This window comes from Anser brachyrhynchus, assembly GCF_964034855.1.
Source record: "Anser brachyrhynchus genome assembly, chromosome: 4".
Classification (NCBI taxonomy): Eukaryota; Metazoa; Chordata; class Aves; order Anseriformes; family Anatidae; genus Anser; species Anser brachyrhynchus.
This window is the reverse complement of record NC_137698.1, coordinates 69,897,595-69,919,269: the sequence shown is the minus strand read 5'-3', so window position 1 is coordinate 69,919,269 and position 21,675 is coordinate 69,897,595. Positions and strand designations below refer to the sequence as shown.

The 21,675-nt window shown below is 45.7% G+C and overlaps 1 protein-coding gene across 2 annotated transcripts in view; it reads left to right on the top strand.

Annotated features, from left to right (window-relative positions):
• The first annotated feature begins 6,164 nt into the window (after window positions 1–6,164).
• The window catches only part of FAM193A (family with sequence similarity 193 member A), a 77,661-nt gene continuing 62,150 nt past the window's right edge, over window positions 6,165–21,675 (top strand). For both annotated transcript variants that reach the window (XM_080590568.1, XM_080590567.1), the window contains exon 1: window positions 6,165–6,838. In XM_080590568.1, the coding sequence (XP_080446694.1) occupies window positions 6,560–6,838 (279 nt within the window). In that variant the 5' untranslated portion in view covers window positions 6,165–6,559. The remainder of the gene's footprint in view (window positions 6,839–21,675) is intronic.

Here is a 21,675-nt window from a genome sequence, read left to right as displayed (position 1 = left end):
CAAGCTGTCCAAATGTGAAATGAAGATTCATGCAGTGACCCTGGGCTTCCTGAGGGCAGCAGCGGGTAACGCTCCCGGCCTTGCACCACCGACACCGCTGTTTCCAGGCAAGGCCGTATCCAGCGGAGCCTGAGCTGCAGAAGAGCTGTTAATCCTTCAAAGGAGAGTAATTTGTGCCCTCAGTTAAACTTTCCTGTGACAATATGTCCTCCATTACCCAGGATTTTTAAGGCTGGATCTCGAGACCTTCTGGAAAAATACGTTGTCACTCAGCAACAAATCTGGGGACATCCTGATAATAAAGGAAAATTTAAGAAGGTGGGCAGATAAATTGTTCTTTTCTAGGCTTAAATTCTATGCCTGTAGCATCCTAGGGTTCTCCGCTTCCTTCATCCAGCTGGGACAGACAAAAGATGCTGCCTGGGACTGCTGCTAGTTCCCTGGTGTCGTGCTGGTGGGGAGATGTCCCATCCAGTGATCCCTCTCTCCTGCCACCAGAGAAAGGTGGCGTGAGCACCCAAACCCCCTCATTCTGCTACTCTGGGTTCAACCGCCCCACAAATGGCAGCCAAAATTCATTAACTTGATTGCTCAGAGCTGGCAGCAGTTTGGAGAAGAAGGAAAGAGAAACAAGAAAATGTTATCCCTCATCTCTGCTGGGTTTCTCGGGCACAGAGTGGAAACCTGGGTGATCCATGAGCTCTGCTGAGCATCCTCATGTTATGAGATCTGCTATCACAACCACAACTCTCCTGTATCATACCTCAGCGACAGGGAAAAATAAATTCTGTGGGATATTTTGAGGAAACAGCTGATAGAAGAGCGACGAGATACTGTTTTTTTCCCCTATGGTAATAAATTTAAAAGCCAAAGAAGCAGAAAGATAAGCCATAGGAAAGATTCTCAGGCTTCACTGTTCATTTTGATAATGTTAAAAAGCTCGAGATCAACGAGAGCAAAAGCAGAATGTGCTTCCATCAGCAAAATTTACAATGAAATTAGATGTCTGCTTTACGTGTTAATGGCTGCCAAGAAGTATGCTCTGATCTTTCAGCTGTCATACTCTTGCTTAAAAATGACGGATGGATTCAGCATCTTCCAAAAGGTGAAATGAGAGGGTCAAAAGAGCCCTGAGATCTTTTCTGCAGGAGGAGCTGGATCCAGTTGAAACACTAGGTGAACAATTCTGCCCTGACAGGGACTGGCACCGGAACCAACCCCAAAGGTTGGCACTGCTCTCAGGCACCGGCTGCCAGTGCTTAATTTAAGGATTACTGGCAACCTGCGAGGGATGGAGGCAGAAAGAGAAGGCGAGCAGCCTCAGTTGTGTCCTTCAGAGGAGCGGAGAGGCTGGGCGCAGGGCTGCCTGGACGGGTAGGGCTGCAAACTGCAAGCAAGGAAATGCAGCTATGTTTTCCCACCGCGCTGGGACTCTGTGGGTAAAGCAGATTGCACTACGGAAATACCCTTTTCACTCCATCAGCTCACCAGCAGAGCTCTGACTGCGTAGGTTAACACCTGCGCTGAAAGGTGGAAATTGGATTTTCTTCTGAAAACCTAGCTGGGAGAGTAAACTTCATTCCCTGCACACTTCATTGTAAGGGCTCAGGGGCAGGCTCGTCCAAGCTGCTCCACTTCATTTTGAACTGCTGCGGGTATTGCTGGTGGGAGATCCTCCGTCTGCGTGCCAGCAGCCTGCAGGCACACCGTGCCCCGCGTGCAGGTAGCGCTTATGATTTTTGTTAGGATAAGCTGGAATTGTACAGCCTTAGCTGCTGTCTTTGCACTGATGTGCAAAACATTTCCTTGTAACTAAAAGGCAAAAATATCTTGTCATGGAAAGGTGTACCACCTTTCTGTACGAAAAATGTCAGCTCGCGCAGAGCAGCATCACCTGACATATTTCAATGGCCTGAATTAAGCCATGCCTCATAAAATGCAGGAGATGTGTCAAAAGCTATCCTTCAGAACAGGCTGAAAGAGTACTCCAAGGAAGAGAAAAAGGTTGAGAATCAAATTTTGGGAAAAAGTTGCTGAATGCAGTTGACATACACGTTCCAGTAGTGTTCTTATGGTAAGAAACAGAGCTCTCTTCAGTTTATTTACTGAGGTATTCAGGAGAAAAAGATAATTTGCTTGCTTTTGTGTCTCTGTGTTTATTATTTATAAATTCAGCATAATACAGAAGTCTTTCAGCGCTGGCACTGTGAACAAGCACCCAGAAATCACACATCTTCTTGGCTACATCAGGTATGAAATCCAGGTTTCCCTGGGATGTTGTTTTCTACGGCAGATACTCAAACAAATCTTTCTGCAAGACCTCTGTGCTTACAGGTTTAACGAACACGTTGTTTAAGGGCGAGTGAAGATTGTCCAGAAAGAAAAAGCCAATAACCATAAAGCCACAAAGGTCATAAAGCTAATGAAATAAAATTTTATTACACAGCAGGTGAGATTCCCTTTATTGTGCTCTAAACTTTCTCGGCATTAGATAGTTTTCTCAGCTGAGGCATCTGGCTGTGAAACAAATTCCAGAGGAGATTAGGTGAAACTGAATTTGGCCTTCTGAAGAAAAAAATGCAGTCTTTTGCTTTACTGAAAGCCCTGCTAGAAGAATGGCATTGCTTGCATCATCTTTCAGTTCAGTCCCACCATGCAACAAAAAAAACCCTCCCTCTACCAAAGCCAATAAGTCTATAACCTTTCCCCCAAAGTTATTCTTGCTTTAGAAAGGAGGCAGTGCCTAGGAGTCTATGAAGGCCCTCAAGGAATTTGTTTTCAACATCCCTAGTATGCAGAAGGAGCTCAGATGCTCTTGTATCGTGCATGAGAATTGGAGGTATGCTGATTAAATGGCACCCAGGATGCTGCAATGCTGCTTCAGTGATCTGTGTGCTGGTTTGCAATCATGGTGCTGTCCCCGGAGACACACACAGCTCTTCTGTGAGACCTCGGGGACTTCCAGGTGCTCTACCAAAAAGTGCTGGGATGTGAGTTCAGCACGTTGACACAGAGAGGGTCTCTCACCATGACGATGATCCTTATGATGTGACAAAGTGCCTGAGCTCCATATTTTCCAGCTGTTTTTTATTTATTTATTTGTGTGTAAATACATGCGTCCCTATGCCCACAAATGTGCACGTTCACTCTCCTGTAGAGAAGCCTTTTAGAAAAATGGAATTGCTATTAAAATGACCCCTTGTTGGAAAGCAAAGACAAAATAGTGCTCGTTGCAGAATAATTACATTGACAAATTGCTTGAGTTGTATAACGTTAATTTCAGTGCAGCGCCCCACGTCCTCAGTAAAACTGTACCAGTATGGGGGAGACAGAGAAAAAACAGGCCACAAAAGTAGGTTTTGGAAAGGTAAATAAAACAATAGTTCAGTGAATGGGGGTAATTCAAGGATGGTGGAAAACAGAAGGACAACTTTAACTCTTCTTGGAGCTGCCGTGCAGCAAGTGAGTTGCTACTTTGACTTATTACTGCATGAAATACATAATTTACAACCACTTGAAATCAAAGAAACCATAAATTTTACCCTCCCTGGCACAGAGCCTATTTTTTCAAGAACAGTAATGATTAGCAGAGCACCTATTTTTTAATTGTAGTTATAACGAGAGTTCAGTGGTATGGGTTCCTTACGTCATTTTGAGTGCAAGAGGAGACCAGCACAAATATTCCAGTGAGGTGGTAAAACCATACTGAGTTATCCCAGACCCCTTGGCATTGTGAATGCGGAACTTGAAGGTAACTGTGACCTGCAGGACTCTCCACAGAGCCTTTTATTGACTTTATGCTTCACAGATAAAACCACAACGCTACTGAAACTCGGCTGGTTCAAAGGAAGGCCATCTGAATGCACTGCAGCGTTCTGCACTGTTTATGCAGTGAGTTTTTATAAATGTTGTTCCTGGAAAACTTGAAAAACTTTAGGAGTATAAATGATTTTTCCCCCAAAAGGATATTGAAGTGTAATGCCATTCTTTAAATTAACAATGAGGTAAATGAAAGTTAGTTTGTTCAAATGACTGGCTTTATTTTTCTAGGGATGAGGTGGAGCATTTTAAATAATTTGATTCAAGTGAGGGCAAGAATCTTGGTTGTAAGTCTTTGCAGCAGGCAAATTAATTTCCTTTTCCTTTCGCTCCAGTTCATACCAATGTTCAAATCCACCACCAAGCTGGCAAGTTCATTTCTAAAACAACCTACTGGCTCAGCAGCTAATTGTAAGTTAAAAATAAGGTGTGGTAGCTGAGTGCTGTTCAAAGCCATAAAAGTACTTCATTTTCCCCAGCACTAGTATTTACTTGCAGATTAAAAAAAAAAAAAAGACCCTGGCCTCGACAGTTTATTAAGACTTTGTGTCCTGCACTGCAAATTGTCTTTAATGTTGAAAGCTGAATTTAAAAAATCTTATGGATGACCCTTATTTTCTGAAAAGTAAAAGGAAAACATTTATGTTTCTATAACGAGAGCATTGGAATTAAACATTGTGATGCCAGACTAAGCAGTATTACTTTAGCTGCTGTACAGTTGAGTGATTTTACTATAATAGTTTCTCATAATAATGTTTTTTATCTGTAGCACATAGGGGACAGAGAGACTGACAGAGCTGTAATCTTTCTTTCAGAAGCATGGTGTTAGATGAGCAGGGGCCAAATGAAAATACAATTCTGAAAGGAAGATAAAGCTGGCCTTTATAAGATTAAAATAAGACATGTCAGCCTTTCAAGTGAAAGATATGCGCTCTGAAAATAACACCATGTATTAAGAAGAGATGTTACATGGAGTAAAATTTGAGTTTACAGGACAAGGCCTGGAATTTATTTGTTCCTGGCAAGATGCTGCACACAATCGTGTGAGTTCTGTGTAAGCCTACGGTTGTCTCTGCTGTTTCTTGTTGGTACAGCCCCGTGCGCGCTGTGTTGAATGTGTTCATGAAGGCTAGCGCCCTGCCCCAAAAAACTCACCGTTTATTAGACCACATAACGAAAAAACATGTTCTCCTGGTTTCACAGCTGCCTGCGTGTACCTGCAAAGCTCCTTCATGCGTATCAGGGCAAACTAAGCCTGGAACAGCTTCAGCATGGATGGTGGCTATGACTGGAGCTGCCAGCACTCGTCAGGATGCACTGGAATAAGTGCTTTCTTCCATTTCCCTTCCCAAGCTCCAGAGCCGTCTTTTCTGTGACCTGTAAACGTTTTATGGGCATTGTGTCTTTCAGCCAAGCAGCTGTCCAGCCGTGCTGCGTGGCTGCAGTGAATGGAAGGAAAATATTCTGGTGTCTCTGAGCTTTAGCCAGATCCACCACCGCTACCACACAGGCCATCAAAATCTTAACAACTCGATGAGATTTTTACACTGCAGTCAATCATCGCCAGGTTTCATGACCCCACCTATAACTTTACGTCAGGCCATCACATCAGATCAAAGCAGCGCGCTGGAGCATTTTGTCTTTTCCACGTCCATCTGTACGACCGCACGTTGTGCCACCAGGGCAAAACAATCGCAGGAAATGCTGCTGGCCGATGGCTTATGATGCACCGGGGGGGTTATGTGGCAGTTTATGGCGGGGGGATGTACGTGGGAGTTAATGCCGTGAGGTGAAGGGATTCTCCTGCGGCTTAGCAGGAGAAAGGGACAGCAGGGCTTGAGGCCGGTGGTGAGGAAGAGGAGCTCTGGGCTGTGAGGTGATGCCATGGGTTGGGTTGGCCACATTGTGCGGCAGGCCTGCTCTCCTTGCCACCCGGCCCCGTGAAGAGCAGGGCGCCGTGCCACCAGCCCACGGGGCTCAACCTCCATCTTGAGCCTCCCCCCGGGGACTCGATGCCTCCCTGCGCCCGCAGCCTGCACACATCGGGGGCAAAACGTGGCTTCCCCGTGACTCTTTATTGAGGGGACGTGGTCAGCGGGGCCGTTTGACCGCGCCTTTGTGGTGCTTGTGCGAACGCGGAGCGCGGGAGGCGGCCGCCATTGCCTGCGGCGAGCCCGGGGCTCGGCCCCGCTCCCCTCACGCCGCGGAGCCCCTCGCGCCTCGGCCCCTGTGGGAGCGGCCGGCGGCCGCGTCCCCTTTAAGGCGCGGGGGCGCGCGTCACGTGGTGCTCGCCGGCTTCTGGGCGGCGGTGTAGTCCCTTGACCGGGGTGGCAACGTCGGCCGGCGGGGCTAACGGCGGCGGGCGGGACTACAGCTCCCAGCGCGCCCCGCGGCGGCGGGTGACATCAGCGGCCGCGCCCAGCCCGCTCCCGCGGTGCACGCCGGGACTTGTAGTCCTTTACCCGAAGAGACAGAAGGAAACGGCGGGAGCGAGAACTCGTCTTCCCGGCGTGCCCCGCGGGGCGGGTTCCCGTCAGCGCCAGGGGGAGCCCCGCGACGTAAAGGGGGATCACTTTCCCCTTGTGTCCGCCATATTGGACGGTAACTCCGCTCCGCGGCGCCGGGGCCGAGGCAGCCCCGTGGCCGTGACAGGCGCCGCGCCCCGCTCCTCGCCGCCCCCCCCCCGCCCCCCTCCCTCCCTCCTCCGCCTCCTCCTCCTCGCCGCCCGCTGCCAGGCGCCATGAGCCCGGCCGACGCCAAGCGCGGAGCCAAGCGGCGGAAGAACAAGCGGGGCGGCGGCCTCGGCAGCACCGGCGGGCCGGGGCCGGGCGGCGGCGGGGGAGCCGGCGGCTTGGGCAAAGCCGGGGCCGGGGCCTCAGCACCGGCAGCGGGAGCGGCGGCGGCGGCAGCGGGAGCGGCCCCCGTGCGGGCCGCCAGCCAGGCGGCGGCCGCCTCGCCGAGCGCCGGGGGCGGCCTCCTGCCGGCACCGCCCGCCGCTAACGGAGCGCCGGGGGGCGAGGTGAGGAGGGGGCGGCCGCGAGGGGCGGCCTGAGGGGCCGGTGGGGGGCCGTAAGGGGGCGTGGGGAACCCCCTCCCCCCCTTTTTTATGAAGGGGGGGGATTTGGGGACCCCCCCTCAGAAGGTGGGCGGTGGTCCCGAAGGGTTTGGGGGGGCGGTGCCCGGTGTCGTCGTCCCCCCCCCTTTTCCTTCTATCCCCCCCCCCCTTTTCTTCTCCCCCGCCGCGGGGGGCTTCGCCTCAGGCCCCTCCTTCACGGAGGAGCCGGGAGGGAAAGCGGCCGCGGGGGGGAGAGCCGGCCACCCCTCGGCATCCAGCATCAAACGGGGGAAATCCGTCAGGAGCGCGTTGGGTGGGTCACTGGGCCTTTCTTCCGAGGCACTGCCGAAGGATTAAGCCTTGAGCAAGGTGTCCTGCTAGCTCGGGTGACAAAAGAGTAAATAAGTTCATGCGCTTTTCTCTCGTAAAGGTTACCTCATGTTTTTTTTTTTTATCCGCACGAAGGTTGCGTTTAGGTGTCGTATTTACAGAAGGATTTCCTGCTGACAGCATCTTCAGGCTTCCCTGCGTGTCGTGCAGCCTGCTCTGCCTCCTCTCTTGCTCTCATAAACTTGTGGTGCATGTGAGGGGAGCAGAAGAAATGGCTCTTCTGTTATGGGGTGGTTAAAACACCCTGATGTACTGAATGCTGGTTTTGGTGTTATTTTGTGTTTTGCTGGTCGACAAGCCATTTGGTATTTGTAGATTAACTTGTTTTTTCTTTAACGCTCGTCTTTTTGGGCTATCGTATTTAGTTACCTGAAGCCCGCAGTGGTTTAGAGGAATCGTTTTTGTATGTCTCTCCTAACCTGATGCTTATTTCAGGTGTGATTTCTGTTTGGGACAGTACCACTTCTATGACTTAGATATCCAGAAGAATGATGTGCGTAATGGTGAAGAGATGGGCAAGCTATTTGTAACTTTGCCAATCATGAATCTGAACTCTGCTCTGGGTAAACCTCGTGCAGGAGGATGCTTCTTGTTTTCTTTTACATCTTAGACGGCAAGTTCTTGCAGGCACAAGCTCCTAGGTATTGCTGGAATAAACATGGTAATGCAAGGGGAACAAAATGAGCAGTGGAGCGATAGGCAGAATGCTTCACTGCTGTGATTCGAAGAGCAAAGGCTTCACTGTCCCTGATAGTTTGATCTCTTTCTATCTTGTGGTTAGGTGTAGGCCAGGACTTTGGTTGGAAACTGATTGTACTGGGTCAGATCTTTTTCTGAAATTCCTCTTTTAAGGGCAGCATCACTTCTAAATTTTCTGCTTCATATTTCTTCTTCCTTTTAGACTAGGCAGTTCTTAATAAAATTTCTTAGTCTTCAGGGGTCTTCACTTGGAGAGTATATCTACCAAGTTAAATGCCGTATTTCAGCACTAGATTTCTAGGAAAATACATTGATATATTACTTGTAGCAATATGGTATTTGTACTCATTCAAGTATGCACAACATATAATTTGAACACGTTGTAACTTTGTCTTAGTTGATTTCTTTTGCTTGTACTCTAAGACGTGTATGCAATTTATCAAATGTTTGTGTTTTACTTGTTAGCATGGTACATGTGATTCAGAAGACTGATGGACGGACAGGGACTTAACAAATCTGTCAGATCAATTAGTTAAGCGTAGAATAAACCAGTGACGGGTTTCTCATTAAATGAAACAGTAAGTGCTAGAGGTGGGTTATAATGAGGGTAGATAAATCCCCAGTGCTCAGTTTCCAAAAGGGAAATGCTTGAACTCAGAGATGCTCCTTTCAAGTTGATGCTGCTTCCTCCCTCCATGCTGGATTCCGTGACCTCTTCCTTGACACTTTCAATACCTCACCAGTGGTTGTGGCAAGAAGTTGCCAGTAGTGAACAAGATTAAGATTTTGTCTTTGAAAAAATTTAAATGCTAAAACATCATTAAATGACTGTTAGGTGCTTGAAAACGTGCTGTCCTTAATGGCCGGTAATTCACCAGTTAGGGGTACGTGGTCAAAACAAGGCTGCGTTCCGTGACTGAAAGACTGCCATATGTTGCTTCTGGATGGAGTTGAGAAAGAAAACTGTGTATTTTACATGACTGATCACTTCTAAATTAGGTGCGATGTTTGTTTTGGCTGCATGGAGAGTAAGCAACACGCTAATAGCTGTAAGTAGTACCCAGACTTGCTTTACTTTCACCTTGCTCAGAATATTCTGAAGTTCCTGTTAGTGGGTAAGAGAACGCAGCAGCCAGCTGGACAAATGTCTTTGAAAGTACACATATATAAAATTATTAATAAAAAGGCACAATTTCTAATTTCCAGTGGTGTTTTCTAGTTGTTAGCATGCTTTGTTTCCATCTTTCATCACTTCCCTGATATTATGGCATCCATGCTGGATGTTCTGGGCACGTTCTTCTGTTGAAGTTTCTTTAAATGCTTCTTCCAGAACTTGTCTGAAGTACAGAATGAAATGAGAGGCTTGAGAAATGACACTGTGTGTGTTCTGCATTCTTGTCTGTCAGTAATTTTCAGGATAAGGTATGCATTCAGTACATTTTATGGAATGGCTTGAACAGAGTTATAAAATGGCTTTATTTATGGTTGGAACTAAAAGCGCATGTGCCAGTATTAAAATTCGAGCTGAGACTGTTACAGCTAACAAATATATTTTAATTGAGGCTTTTATGTGTCTTATCTGGAATATTATTTTTAAGACTGTAGGCTAAATTCTGCATTAGAGTACATGCAACGTCTTGTTGTGGGCTGCAAGTGGGCAACTCCTAATGGAATCTTCCTGGAAGCTATGTTGCCCCGTGCACATGCTTTAAAGCATCAGAATTCATCCTGTACAGCGCTCTCAGATGCTTAGAGTGATAGGGAAGTTCAGGATGCGACGGCAGGGTTTTCAGTGCAAGGGAGTATCTCAGTTTTGGAAACCTGTAGCTATGTCTAATTAACCTGGAACTGAAAACCAAGTCACTCGTTTCTGTGCGGTGCTCCTGCAAGACGGCCCTGGGAGCTGTATTTCCTCTCCTTACAGAACTGTTAGTAGCAGTGTCATGGAGTGAGGGGTTGAGTATCCTATGGATAACAACGATTTGTAATGAGAAAAATGAAATATTTTGAGAGTTTATGTATATATTTAAACAGACCGCTGCCTGTTTTTGTTTTTAATTCAGTAATGCATTGCATTTACGTGCCACTTTAGCTCTTTGGCTGGTGCTTGGATCATAACCAACTGCATCTTACAGCACCAGTCCCTATCAACAGCTGCACAACCCAGGGTTATGCCGTAGGAGAGCTGGCAGTTCCTTAGCGTGCCCAGGTACTTGGGAGCGAAGGGCTGGGGCTCCGTGGCTGACCGGTTGCTGTAGGTTATCGAGGTGAATAATTCAGTAGCCATTTCACAATGCTCTCGCTTCCATTTCTCCAAGTATCATTTATATCAGTAAATTGTAGCAATGTATTAAACCTTCTTGCATTTGAGAGCTGTTGATTTTTAGAATTTCCATGAGCTGTTCCACCGGACTATTCCTTTATTTATAAGATGGGTTTCCTAAATAGATATTCTATTCATGGCAGACCATACGTTGCCACCCTGTAGGCCATTTTTTCTCAGCAGCTTTGTAGTTCAGTGCTCCAGTTGATTGCACTTCACTGATATCTATGCTTGATTTGTTGGAGATTTTTCTTCTCTCTTCACCCCTCCATGATCCAAACATTCAAAAGAAATAGCGTATAAAAGATGAGCTTTGTCACGAACTCAGGAGTTCAACAAATACCTAGCTTTTGTACATAGGTAACAAAGAAGGCAAATAAACTTTAGCCATTTTTTTATCAACGCTCAGGTAAACCTGGTAATTCTAATAAAATAATATTGTAACCTCGAGTTGAGGGAATGGGTAATTCTAAAAATTCATGATACTTTAGGAAAAAGAAGTCTTTTGATAGTCCAGGAGCACGCTTCTTCCTCTAACTAAATGCAATTCATTCGTTCTTTTTTTTTTCCTGTAAATGGAGGTGCGGTCCCTGCCTTGAAGATCTTATGCTCTGCTTGTTTTTTAGTAAAAGGAGATGTAACAGAACGGGCTGAAACTATTAGGACTGATTTTAGGTGGTACGGTTGAGTTACCTTGCTAATTTAGAAAGGGAATCTTATTGCGACTTAGGTTGAGGCGTTCTAGTTAGCTTCATCTAAAACAAGCTTAATGGTTGCATAACACTCACGTTAATAGCTCTTTCTTAGCATCTTCCTGTGATCAGTGAAGGTATTTCTCAGCTAAGAGGTCGGGGACCACAGGCACGCCTTGTATCCCTCCGTTCGGACCCGGTAATGCCGCTCCTGGGAAGCGTGTTCCTGTGTTCTCCTGACCTTGACGGATCTCCAATCCCCGATCGCTCCATTTCTCCCCCACCTCCTGCACCTGCTCTATCATGGTCAATTGATAACGGGAATAATCGCTTGTGAATTGTTAAATGAAACATGTGGAAAGTGTGGCCAAAATTGCATCTGGTTCAGCGGTGCCTAATCGGTACTGGCTAAGTAGCCTGCTACGGCTTTGTTAGGAAAGAGGTGGGGTTCTTTCTTGCTGTGTTGGTTGCAAAATGGTTGAAAGAAATTAAAAAGATATTTTTGACTATAAAAAAAAAGACTGACTCCATTCCCTCCCAAACTTTTGTCTCCTGTCTGAAAATGAAACCTTGCTGATTTAGTTCAGAGTTAGGTTATCATGAAATTAGGTTTCTTGTCAAGTGGGTGGGTATTAATGACAACATTCAGGGTTCTGACCAGTCACTGTCCTAAAATTTTCTGATACAAAACAGTACCTGAAGTGTCATTTTATGTGTATAATATCAGATTTTCTTTTACAGTGTCCTTTTGTAGTGGTATCCCACCATGAGGGGAGCCCTCGGGTCCCTTCTCCTTTACAGTCAGGGGATGAAGGGATCCAGGCTTCCTCTACTTGCCTGGCAAGGAGAGCTGAGTGCACATTGAAATTCAGACTGATGGCATCTGGTGCCTGCACGGGTAATGTTTAGTCCCTGCTATGGTTTTTGTAGGGGTGCTCCTCAAGAAATAGAGGCTTGCTGGGGATGCATCGTGAAGAAGTTATGAGGAGAAATAATTGGAAATGAACTTGCTTTTGCTTAGGATGGACAGCGCTTCATGGATGTGCTAGGCAGTGTTCCAGCACTCATATGGGTACAGGTAATCAAAGAAGATCAAGTATTTGTTGAGGCTCCTTCAAGGTTGGGAAGAGGTCACTTCACTTTTATTAAAGTGATGAAAACAGTTCCTACATTTTCCTTTCCTGTGCCAAGTTTTTATTCGAATAGTGACCAAGGTAGATTTGGACTGCTGTGTTTTGAGGAAGGGTATGTCATATGTGAAGCTCTCCGAGGATAATTAAAAGAAGGGAATATTGAAGTTAAATAGTTAGACAAATGCTGCAGTTTAACTCTCTCTCTGTTAATAACTCAATCCACAAGTTCAGGTTTCTTCTGCTGCAAATGAGGAGTTCAAATGGGAAATGACATCTGTAATGCTGCTCTTAATGTTATTATGGGAACTGCAACAGTCGAGGCTTGTCAGGGAATGCAATAAGATAAATATGCCATTATTTCTTTGACACGAGTGGTACTTGATGGTTTTATATTATTAAACTTCAAGGCAGCCTCTGACATTACTGACCTTCACCTCATAGCCATGTGAGCAAATACACCAGAAGCGGGATGAAAGCTCTGAGCAGCACAGTAATTCTCCTGAAGTATATACTTTCCTTAGAGCAAATAATTCGGATATAGCATGTGCAGCTGCTGTAGTGGTGCAGAGGTCAGTCTGAGCACCGCATTACACAGCGGCTTTCAGGGGAACAAATTATTGGGGTTGCCTCGTGAGCCTGTTTGAGGCTGTTGAATGAAGCTGTTCCTGCTGGACTGGTGATGGAGCTGGAGAGAGGCTGTCTGGGAGCAGGAGCTTTAGCCGTGTGCTTATGTAATTAACTTAGCTTCTGTTGGGCAGGCTGCATGACTTGGGAAAATGTTCTTTCCATCACAGAATTCCTGGTAATAACAGGGGGTGCTTGAGCATCTGGGAAGGAGGCATTCCTGCTCTGAATCATGCTGTAGGAGACAAGTCTCTCTCCACCCTTTATAAGAGGAAGCCTCAGGGGACTTTGGTAGAAGCTGGACACCCAGAGGTGAGGATACTATGGAAGTCTCTGTGGGAGGCCCTGTTTATCCTGGGCCTGCCTATTCAGTTATGGCTTCTTCACTTTAAAAAATAAAACTGGAAGCTCAGAAGGGTTGAGATGAGTGAGCCTCATCGCAACCTCGGTCACTTCTTAAAACTGAAAAAATAGCTTGGCTCGTTTATTGGAAGGAAAGAAAGAGTGACTCTACTGTGCGTTTCTTGGAAGAAAAGCTCGGGCTACTTCCAAGAAATACTGCGGTGTGTAGTCTCCCTTCAGACCCAGACAAATAAAATCAAATGGGCTGTGGATGCTTCTGTAGATCGTTAGTCTTATGGTAGAGCACCACAAAGCAGGTCCTCTCGCACAAGCGATCTTTATGGTAGCGACCCTTTAACACCTTGGTCTGACGGACTGGGTTATAGGAGCTTTCTCGAGTGCGTGTGTCTGCAGGAACTTCAGAAACGTGAGACCGCAGTCACCCAGCTAAATAACGAAGTCTTCCCAGGGTTACGGAAATCATTGCTGCTGAATCCAGAGCCTTGGACTTCTGGGCCTCGAGTGTGGCTGTGGGAGGTGACGTGCTGCTGCAGGAGGAGTAACGAGGAGTGAGGACGGATCGCTGGGAGCGTGCATGGATGGCAGTTGCTCTCAGAAAAAGCTGCTGGATTTTTTTTTAACTGCTTTGGCAGCAGCTCAGTGGTCTGCGTGGAGCTGCGAACAGATGGAGGATGTGATCAGCTGTTGGGGCAGTGTTTGTTGCTCTAAATAGCTCTTCCTCTTCTTCTTCAGGGAAAGGTGGCAGGAGGGGTAGAAGTGTCCAGCAGCTCAGGCTACTTCACTGTTCTGGAGCTACATCTTTAGATACCTGGCTGTATTCGTCTAGACGTTGTTATGCCTACGCTGTCAGGGTGTTAGTGAAATCACAGCTCGCATCGCAATGTCAGCGTTGTTCACTTCCATCCCTAACTCGTTGCCCACTTTGGAAACAGCAGCTTCTCCGCTTAAAAGTTAAAGCAAAACCAAGCAGTGCAGAGGCAGTGGCTGGTTTATTTCCCAGCTGTGCGTATGCTGAGAAGGTAGGTTTCCTAGACATTGTGTACGGGTGCATGCATCGCTAGCGTATTAAATGCCATTGATTGATAGCAGTTTACTATGTTGTGTGTGGTTGGTTGGTGTGTTACCTGTAGTAAATAAATCCAGTAGCTGCCCTGTGAATGTGTAAAGGGCCCCACGGACTATCTGTAGCTTCTTTAATTAGGGATGTAAACACTGGCAGCTTAAGTCTACAGCACTGAAATAATTGCCAGGTGGTGCTGATGAGGTGTTTTTTTCCCTCCCCCTCAAGGTCTGCTCACTCACCTTCTTTAGGAGATCTGCAAGTGTGGCAGAAGTGACCATGGAAATTATTCCCCAGATAGGGAACTGGAGGGTGAAGGATAGCAGGGGCATGTTCCTCTACAGAGGATGAAGGAGGCGTACAGTAGTGGCAATCCCTTATAGTTATAACATTCAGAAAGCTTTTGGGGAGGGGGAAAAACAGGTGCAGCAGGTTGTGTGAGGACCATCCATCTCATGAGCCAGCTTTCGTCTAAGACGGGCCATCTAGGCTAATAAATGATCTGATTCATGGTAATAATCTGCCTCTCAGGTGGACTTTGCACACTTTGGTGCTAACGTGGCTGGCTGCTGCCTGAGCTGGTGCGCAGCCCAGAGCTGGTGTTCAGCCTTGTCCATCAAATGATCTCCTTGTACCACCAGCAGCTATTTAGGAACTGGGAACCTGGATACCTGTCAACTGGACCAAGGTCTGAATGTGACCCAGAAACAGCATCTTGCTATAGTTTGGATGTAGCCACTTTGTCAGGGTCTGGTCTTGTCTTTTGGTTGTCGTCTTTCCTCTTCCCATCTGTCAGAAGAAGCAGGTGCCCATCACAGATCTGGTAAGCTGAGAGAAGGGTAAGTCTGTTCTGTGGCTAGTGAATGGGGATGGGGTCTTTGGAAGGACAGAAGGAGACCGAAATGGCATTTTCATCCCTCTTGGATGATGTGGCAGAAGAGTTAATTTGGATGAGAAAGAACTGTAAAATCACGAAATTGACAGATGTTAAGTGAAAAGAAGCTTAGCCTTGTGAGATAGGCGAGTGAGTTGGTGAAGACTCAAACCTCCACTGAGCATGGCATTATGTTTTAATTGAACTTGACTAGTAAGCTTTTTAGATGCATCACCTAATGACAGCCTCCAAGCCTGCGAAGGACATGGCTGAAACTTGGTCATGTCGGCGACGTAAGGAAAAGAAGAGAAGGCAGTCGATGAAATTCCACTTGTTTGCATTAACAGATGTCTTCCAGGAGGCTTGAAAATCTACCTATTATTTTATTAGGGTGTATCTTGTAGTATGTAGCACTGAAATTTGTTGGAAACTGCATTGAATGTAATGTTCTGCCAAGTGTTGTGAGGCTCTGCCTTGACTCCTGTTCTGCTTTAAGCTCTGTGCTGCCTCAACGCCTGTTCCTCCAGAGCAAAAGAAGCAGCTTTGGGCCGGGGTGCCAGGCTGGAATGCGCTCTGCCTCCTGCTTCTCCTCTTCGATGCCTCTCTCAAAGGCTGAGTAGCGCAAGCAGTTGCGTTGGTGCCTTGGAGGCAGGGCACGAACTGGGGGCATTGCAAACGTCTTGCTTTGTGCTGTATTTTGGGACTAAAGTAATTTCGCTTTTAAACTAAGGGGTTTTTGAAAGCCAAAACATTGTTTTTTCAGTTTTCTAGGTGCAGGAATAGTGGCTTGAGCTCGCAGAGCAGGACCCTTCCAAAGCCAGGAACGTGGTGCTACCACTGAGCTGTACGCAAGCGCAGCTCAGCTGTTTTTGAGTATTGTGTGGTCTTTTTCTCCTTGGTGTGGATGCAGCAAGCTAACGGTGATCGCGTGATGTGAAGATACTTGGAGTTAGCAGTTCTCGCAGCAAACGTGGGTTAGTTTGTGACCCTCAAGGAGTTAAGGAGCCTCTTCCGAATTGTGTAACCGTGTTAAACCCAGTAGTGGGCTGTTTCAAACTTGAAGGGAGTTTATCACTGAGATGGATGTGAGGCTCTGAATTTGGGTAACACTAATGTTGGTGACACAAGCCCAGTGACTCTCTTACGGGTAGATCTGAGTGTGTATGCATGCTCGTACACGTGTGTGCATGGATCCAAGTGTTTTTAAACATGGCATTCTTCAATGGGGATTAATGGTGTCGTTGTGTAAGTTGGTATGAAGTACGTTGTGGGCATGTGAATATTTCTGGAACATGTACTTCCCGTGAGTGCTAAGGCTGCTCCTAGTCAGACAAGTGCCCAAGTAAATGGTTTTAACGCTGGGTTGCACGGTGAAGCCAGTCACTGGGAACACAAGAGTTTGCCATGAACAGCAGATCTGAGCCACAGTCCAATTTTGCCAGCCTTTAGTGTTTAATTGGTGTGGAGTTAATGACCAAAAGATTTCTTAATTGCCGTAATGCTTCCAGGCTGCTTATCTTCAGTAAGCTGCTAGCACAACAGATGGCAAGTCAGTGGCTTAGCCGAGGTGGACTAGAAGTTTTTCATCGCTTTGTTTTAATGGCCATAACTTAGGTACGTGGCTATAGATGATGGGTATTCGAAAACAAAATCTCCACCGGAATAGGCATCAGATGAATTCAGATTGTTTCATCTCTCAGCAAGACGCAGATCACTTCTTTACCCTCAGAAGAAACTTTGCAGTTACACCTGTGTGATCGTCTTTATTTCATCTCCGCTCCTTTTTCCCTGCTACTCCCAAGATTCATCTCCACGAGCTGTCATTCTCTGCTCCTTTTCAGGGCGTCCATGGGGAATTGTACTGGTGTCTGCTGTGATTCGAGACAGATTGGAACAGCAGGCTGGAGCTGGCTGGGCTTTGTGTCAGTGCAGTAACTGGCGAAGAGTCTGCAACACGGCAATAAGAATAGACAAAATTAAACGCCCATGATTTTCGGATGGGCATTGCTTTAAATAACAAGTACTGATGTTTCAATGGAAAAAATGCACATGATTTTTTTCTGTCCTGAATACAGGCTACCATAGTTGTACGCTATTCTCCCCTAGCTTTAGTTTTGAAGCATTATGTAGGAGAGGGAGGAACTTTGCACTGAGGAACGCTGCAAAGTGACAAAGTTAAATATTAATTACTATTTAATGTTTTAAGAAGTGCTGTCACTGGCCACCCAGCTTACTTGTTCTCAGAATTGTGGGGAAATCATGACACTTAATCATGAACACTTTGAATATTGTGCCTAGTGTGGTTTTTAAACTTGACTGACGTATTTTATGTCTTAATTATGAAAATGAAGAGGAACAGTGTTTTTTTTTGTGCTATAAGTTACTCTGAGCATTTGTTTCCGTTTTTTCATCAGATGAAAAATCTGGTGGTTGTATGGGGTTTGCTTTGGTCCCTAGGAATTGATCCAGACATGACTAGTGATGGTCTACGGGAATTTATTGCTTAAGTACACATGGAGTTTTCAAGTAGGAATTTGAACGTGTGTGCTGCTTGCCTTTTGTGGCTTCCAACTTATGAACATAGTGTATGTGTTTAGATGTATTTCCTGTTTCGAGTGTACGTCGAAGTCTGAGGCCAGCTGTGGGGCTCAGAAGTCAGCAGGGTGCTGGTGTTCCCTGTTAGTGAGCGCGGCTCGTCCTCTGTGGCAGTAGGGTGCTGCTGACAATAGGGAAGAAATCGAGTCAGGTTAGCGTGCGGTACTCCGTGCCTCTTTTCTCTGAAAGCCTAGAGGGTATGAACCGATGCTAATAGTATTAAAACTAATGAAACCATAAAAATAATGAACCAATAAAAATAGTATTAAAAAAAAATCCATTCAAGGAGGTTACTCCCAACCCTGGTAGTGTTTGTGAGCTTTCGTTTTGATAAAATGACTTACGTATAGGGTGTAGTGGAATAGTAGGACGACACTTGAGTTATTCCCCTAAAAGCAAAAATTTCTTCCCAAATAATTGTGTTCTTAGTTTTTTCTCAAGTTAAGAATGAGCTCTTCTGATGAGATAAGAATTTCCTGTTTTCTTTGTGACCTATGTGTTTCTTTCTTAATAACAGGATTTTTTTTTTGGTATTTTATTTTGCTTGTCTTGTCCCATCCCTCACTCTGCCACAAATGCACTCTTTTATATAGTTTGCCCAAGTAATTGAACTTGTCAAAATCAAGGTTTTTTAGTCTTTATATTAGCTGATGATCAGGAAAAAAATGATGCCAAAGAGTCTGCCTTAAGTGTCCCCTTTCCTGGGATTTAGCAGAGCAGGAATCCCTTTGGTTAAACTACAGGAGGGTCACTGGAGGAAGATGTCTTTCTGTCACTTATTGCACCTGCCTCTGTAATAGGTTGTTGTGATTCTTCCTTTTCTCTTAAAATTAAAAAATAAAAAATAAAGCTCATTTTTCTGGAAAGCCGTCCCTCTGTGCTCTGCTGACCCGTCCGGTCTAGTTGGTCTGCCTGTAGAGAAACCCTACTGGGAAGGCTTACAGCTGCCTTAATATGCTAGAAAATAGTGGTGGGAGCAGCAGAGAGGATGGCTCTGTGTCCCAGGGCTACTTTGTGTATTTACCCTTCTAATTAGCTTGCCTCTTCTCCACCTTCCAGTCCTGCCCGCAGGAGAGGGGGTGCAGGTGGGTGAGCAGCAAGCAGGCTGCTGCAGCAGCACGCAGCTGGCGGCCCCGTTTCGTCCCCTTGGGAACTTTGTTGAGGAGACCTCACTTATTCTAGAGCTTTGTTGCTTTTTAAAGTACCAGTGGACACCCCAGTAGGTAAATATTTACCTTGATACAAATTCAAAAAGTGGGTGATTAATCTCAGAAATGCCATTCAATTACTTGATTGATTTTTATTATTATTGCACTCTTGGAAGCAGACCTAAATCCAAGCAACCACACGTCACAGTACTGCTTATAACCATATAATTGAATTATCATGCTTTACCTTTTAAACCTCGTGCCAGACAAATAGCCAGACTTGCTGCTAGTCTAAAAGAGGCTCTTACTTTGTGAAAAATGCTTTGCCACAGTCTTATCGAAATCCTTGTCTTTAATGCTGGTCTGTAACAAAGATGCTGTTGCTGAATAGCTGGGCAGTGGGTCTTGTAGGCTTTTTGTTAAGGAGCTCGCTAGAACCTGATGATCTATTTTTGTGAAGGTATTTGTCTATTATAACAGGATTCCCCTCAAATTCCTTTTTCATAATCTAAAATGAGGCTCTCAGGTACTGGAAGCGTGTGCTCTGGCAGTTGGGTAGTTCTTCAGTTCCTTCTGCACATTTTAAACTGTCTTAAGTGTGATACTAGAGCTGGATGTAATGTTCCAGAGCCTCCTATCAGGGCTATAAAACCGTAATTTGAAGTTTCATTCCACCCTTGTTTTTATCTTGCTCATTTCTCCCTCTCCTGGCCCATGGAGACAGCCGTGGTGGTGCTGCTGTTGGTGCAGCCTGCTCTTCTGATGACCTCGGTGATGGAGACTCCACAACCGCACCAAGCGGCCTATTTTTGTCCTTAAATACTCTGCTGCTAATTTTCGACTGGATAATGTGAGTCTCCCTTGCTGCAATTCAAGCACTTTATTGCTCGTTCTGTTTGGGAACTGCCAGTTCCTCCCGGCGGTTGTCTGAGCCCCGAGCCCGGTGTCCCCGCTTCCTCCCAGGCAGGTTCCTCTCTCTGGATGTGGTCCCCTTCTCTCGCAGCGTTTCTCCCTGCTCTTCGTGTCCAGCTCCGAGAACCGTGCTGGGAAGGAGTTGCAGTTCTCCATGGAAGACTTAGCGGAGCGGCATTAGGTGGGAGGATTATGTCATGTGTCACATAAGCTAGGTGGCCCACTGGAGCATTAGCCTTTTTTCCAGCGGGCTGACCTTGTTAACTCTTCTGCATACAGTCACCTACACCTCTGTAGAAACTCACAGTGCTTCTATCTAGATCTTGCTTTTTAGTTGGTCTAGTAAAGAGCCTCCTAAGTAAGGCTTAGTTGAGTAAATCATGGTATTTCTTCCTCCTTTGTGCAGCTCCATTGTGGAAGAAAGTAGTGTCTTTGACATTGCTTGTTTTTTTTTTCGTTTACAAAACTGGGGTGGCTGGTCCTCTTCTCAATATCATTTAAGTGATTAAAAATAAGGGATTGAATATACTTGATTAACTTTACTTGGAACTGAAGCTAAGCTAAGGCAGTATTATTCCCCAGGTGTTTCTGTCCTTCACTTGGTTTCCTCTTGTTTCGTTTTTCTATTTATTTAGGAGACGTGTTGTTTATTTGCTTTAAAGAGAGAGCCTACGTTCACCTTTCTTTAAGCTTCTGGTATCTTGGGTGTCTCCTTGAGTTCTCAAAGATAGGATGATGGATTTCAAGATGGCTTAGGGGGCTTCCTGAACAAATGAGTTGAATGTTACCAGATAAAGCCAACTTAATATTTTTTCTGCTTCAGTACAGCTGTTTCCAATCACAGTCTGACTCTGGAAAGGTGTTTTTACCTGTTTGTTGATGCTAATTGTGCTCGTCACCTACTTGTAGTTGATCTCCGTAGTGAGGACTAAATCTGTTTTCTGTCTTCGTTCAGTAATGGAGAGATTCTTTCTTGTTATTGGGAGCGTACTTATAGAATGATTTTTCTCAGTAGCCTCAAGCTGAGAATTGTTTCATTTTGTCTTTAGCCTTTTTGATTTGTCCCCTCTATTCTCTTGCCATTGTTACGCATGTTATTCATTTTCTGTATGCGTTTTCTGAGTCATTATTCTCTTGCTATGTTTTCTGCTCTCTTGCTGTGCTTGGTTTTCTTGAATTTGTTTGTGTCTTTTGTGTCATTTGAGAATTAGCTCTTCCTTGCCTTAGACTAGCCTTCTCTGAGCTCTTATTTAATGATATTAAATCTGTCTCGGTCTGTCTCTTGCTGTTCTTCTTTCCTTTCCCTCTTCAATAACCATTGACTTTATGGTTGCATCCAGTGTAACTGTCTCATTGTTTACTGTCAGCCACTTCTTTCTTGCTGGCTACAGCTAAAGAAGGGTTCTCTGGTTGCTTTCCATGTTTTTTGTTTTTTTTAAAAAGTCAAGTTCTTGAACTCGTGTTGGAGTTGTGTATCCAGCAGATGTCTAGGTTCTTAGGATCTCCTTGTAACAAGACGTCCTGTGCTTTTCTTCACTCCCCTACCTGCACAGAGAAGGTGTCATCCATCTCTCTGCTACTCGTCATGGCAGTGAGCGTGCAGCTTTCGAGTGCTTCTGTGCTTGGTGATGTTTATGTCCGTTAGCAGCCAGGCACAACAGCCCTGGGCTTTTGGGGATGAGGTGGCTTTTGTTGGTGAGTGGTTTTTTCTTTTTTGTACTGACTGTATTGCCTTACTGTTAGTATTCCAGCTGGGAATACACTTCTAGGCAGTAGATGATAGTCTTGTTCATATACAAAGAATTCTAGCTGCTTTTCTGCTGCTTCCTCCAGTTGAATGCACATGGCTAACCCTGATGGATTGGTTGCTTCTTTCACGTGAACTTTGAGTAACTCCTTTCACTAACTTAGAGGCTCTTATTCAGGTTCCTCTGGCTTACCTTTTGGTCTCTGTTTTCGTTGTGATCCTAGTATAAAATGTTCTTCAC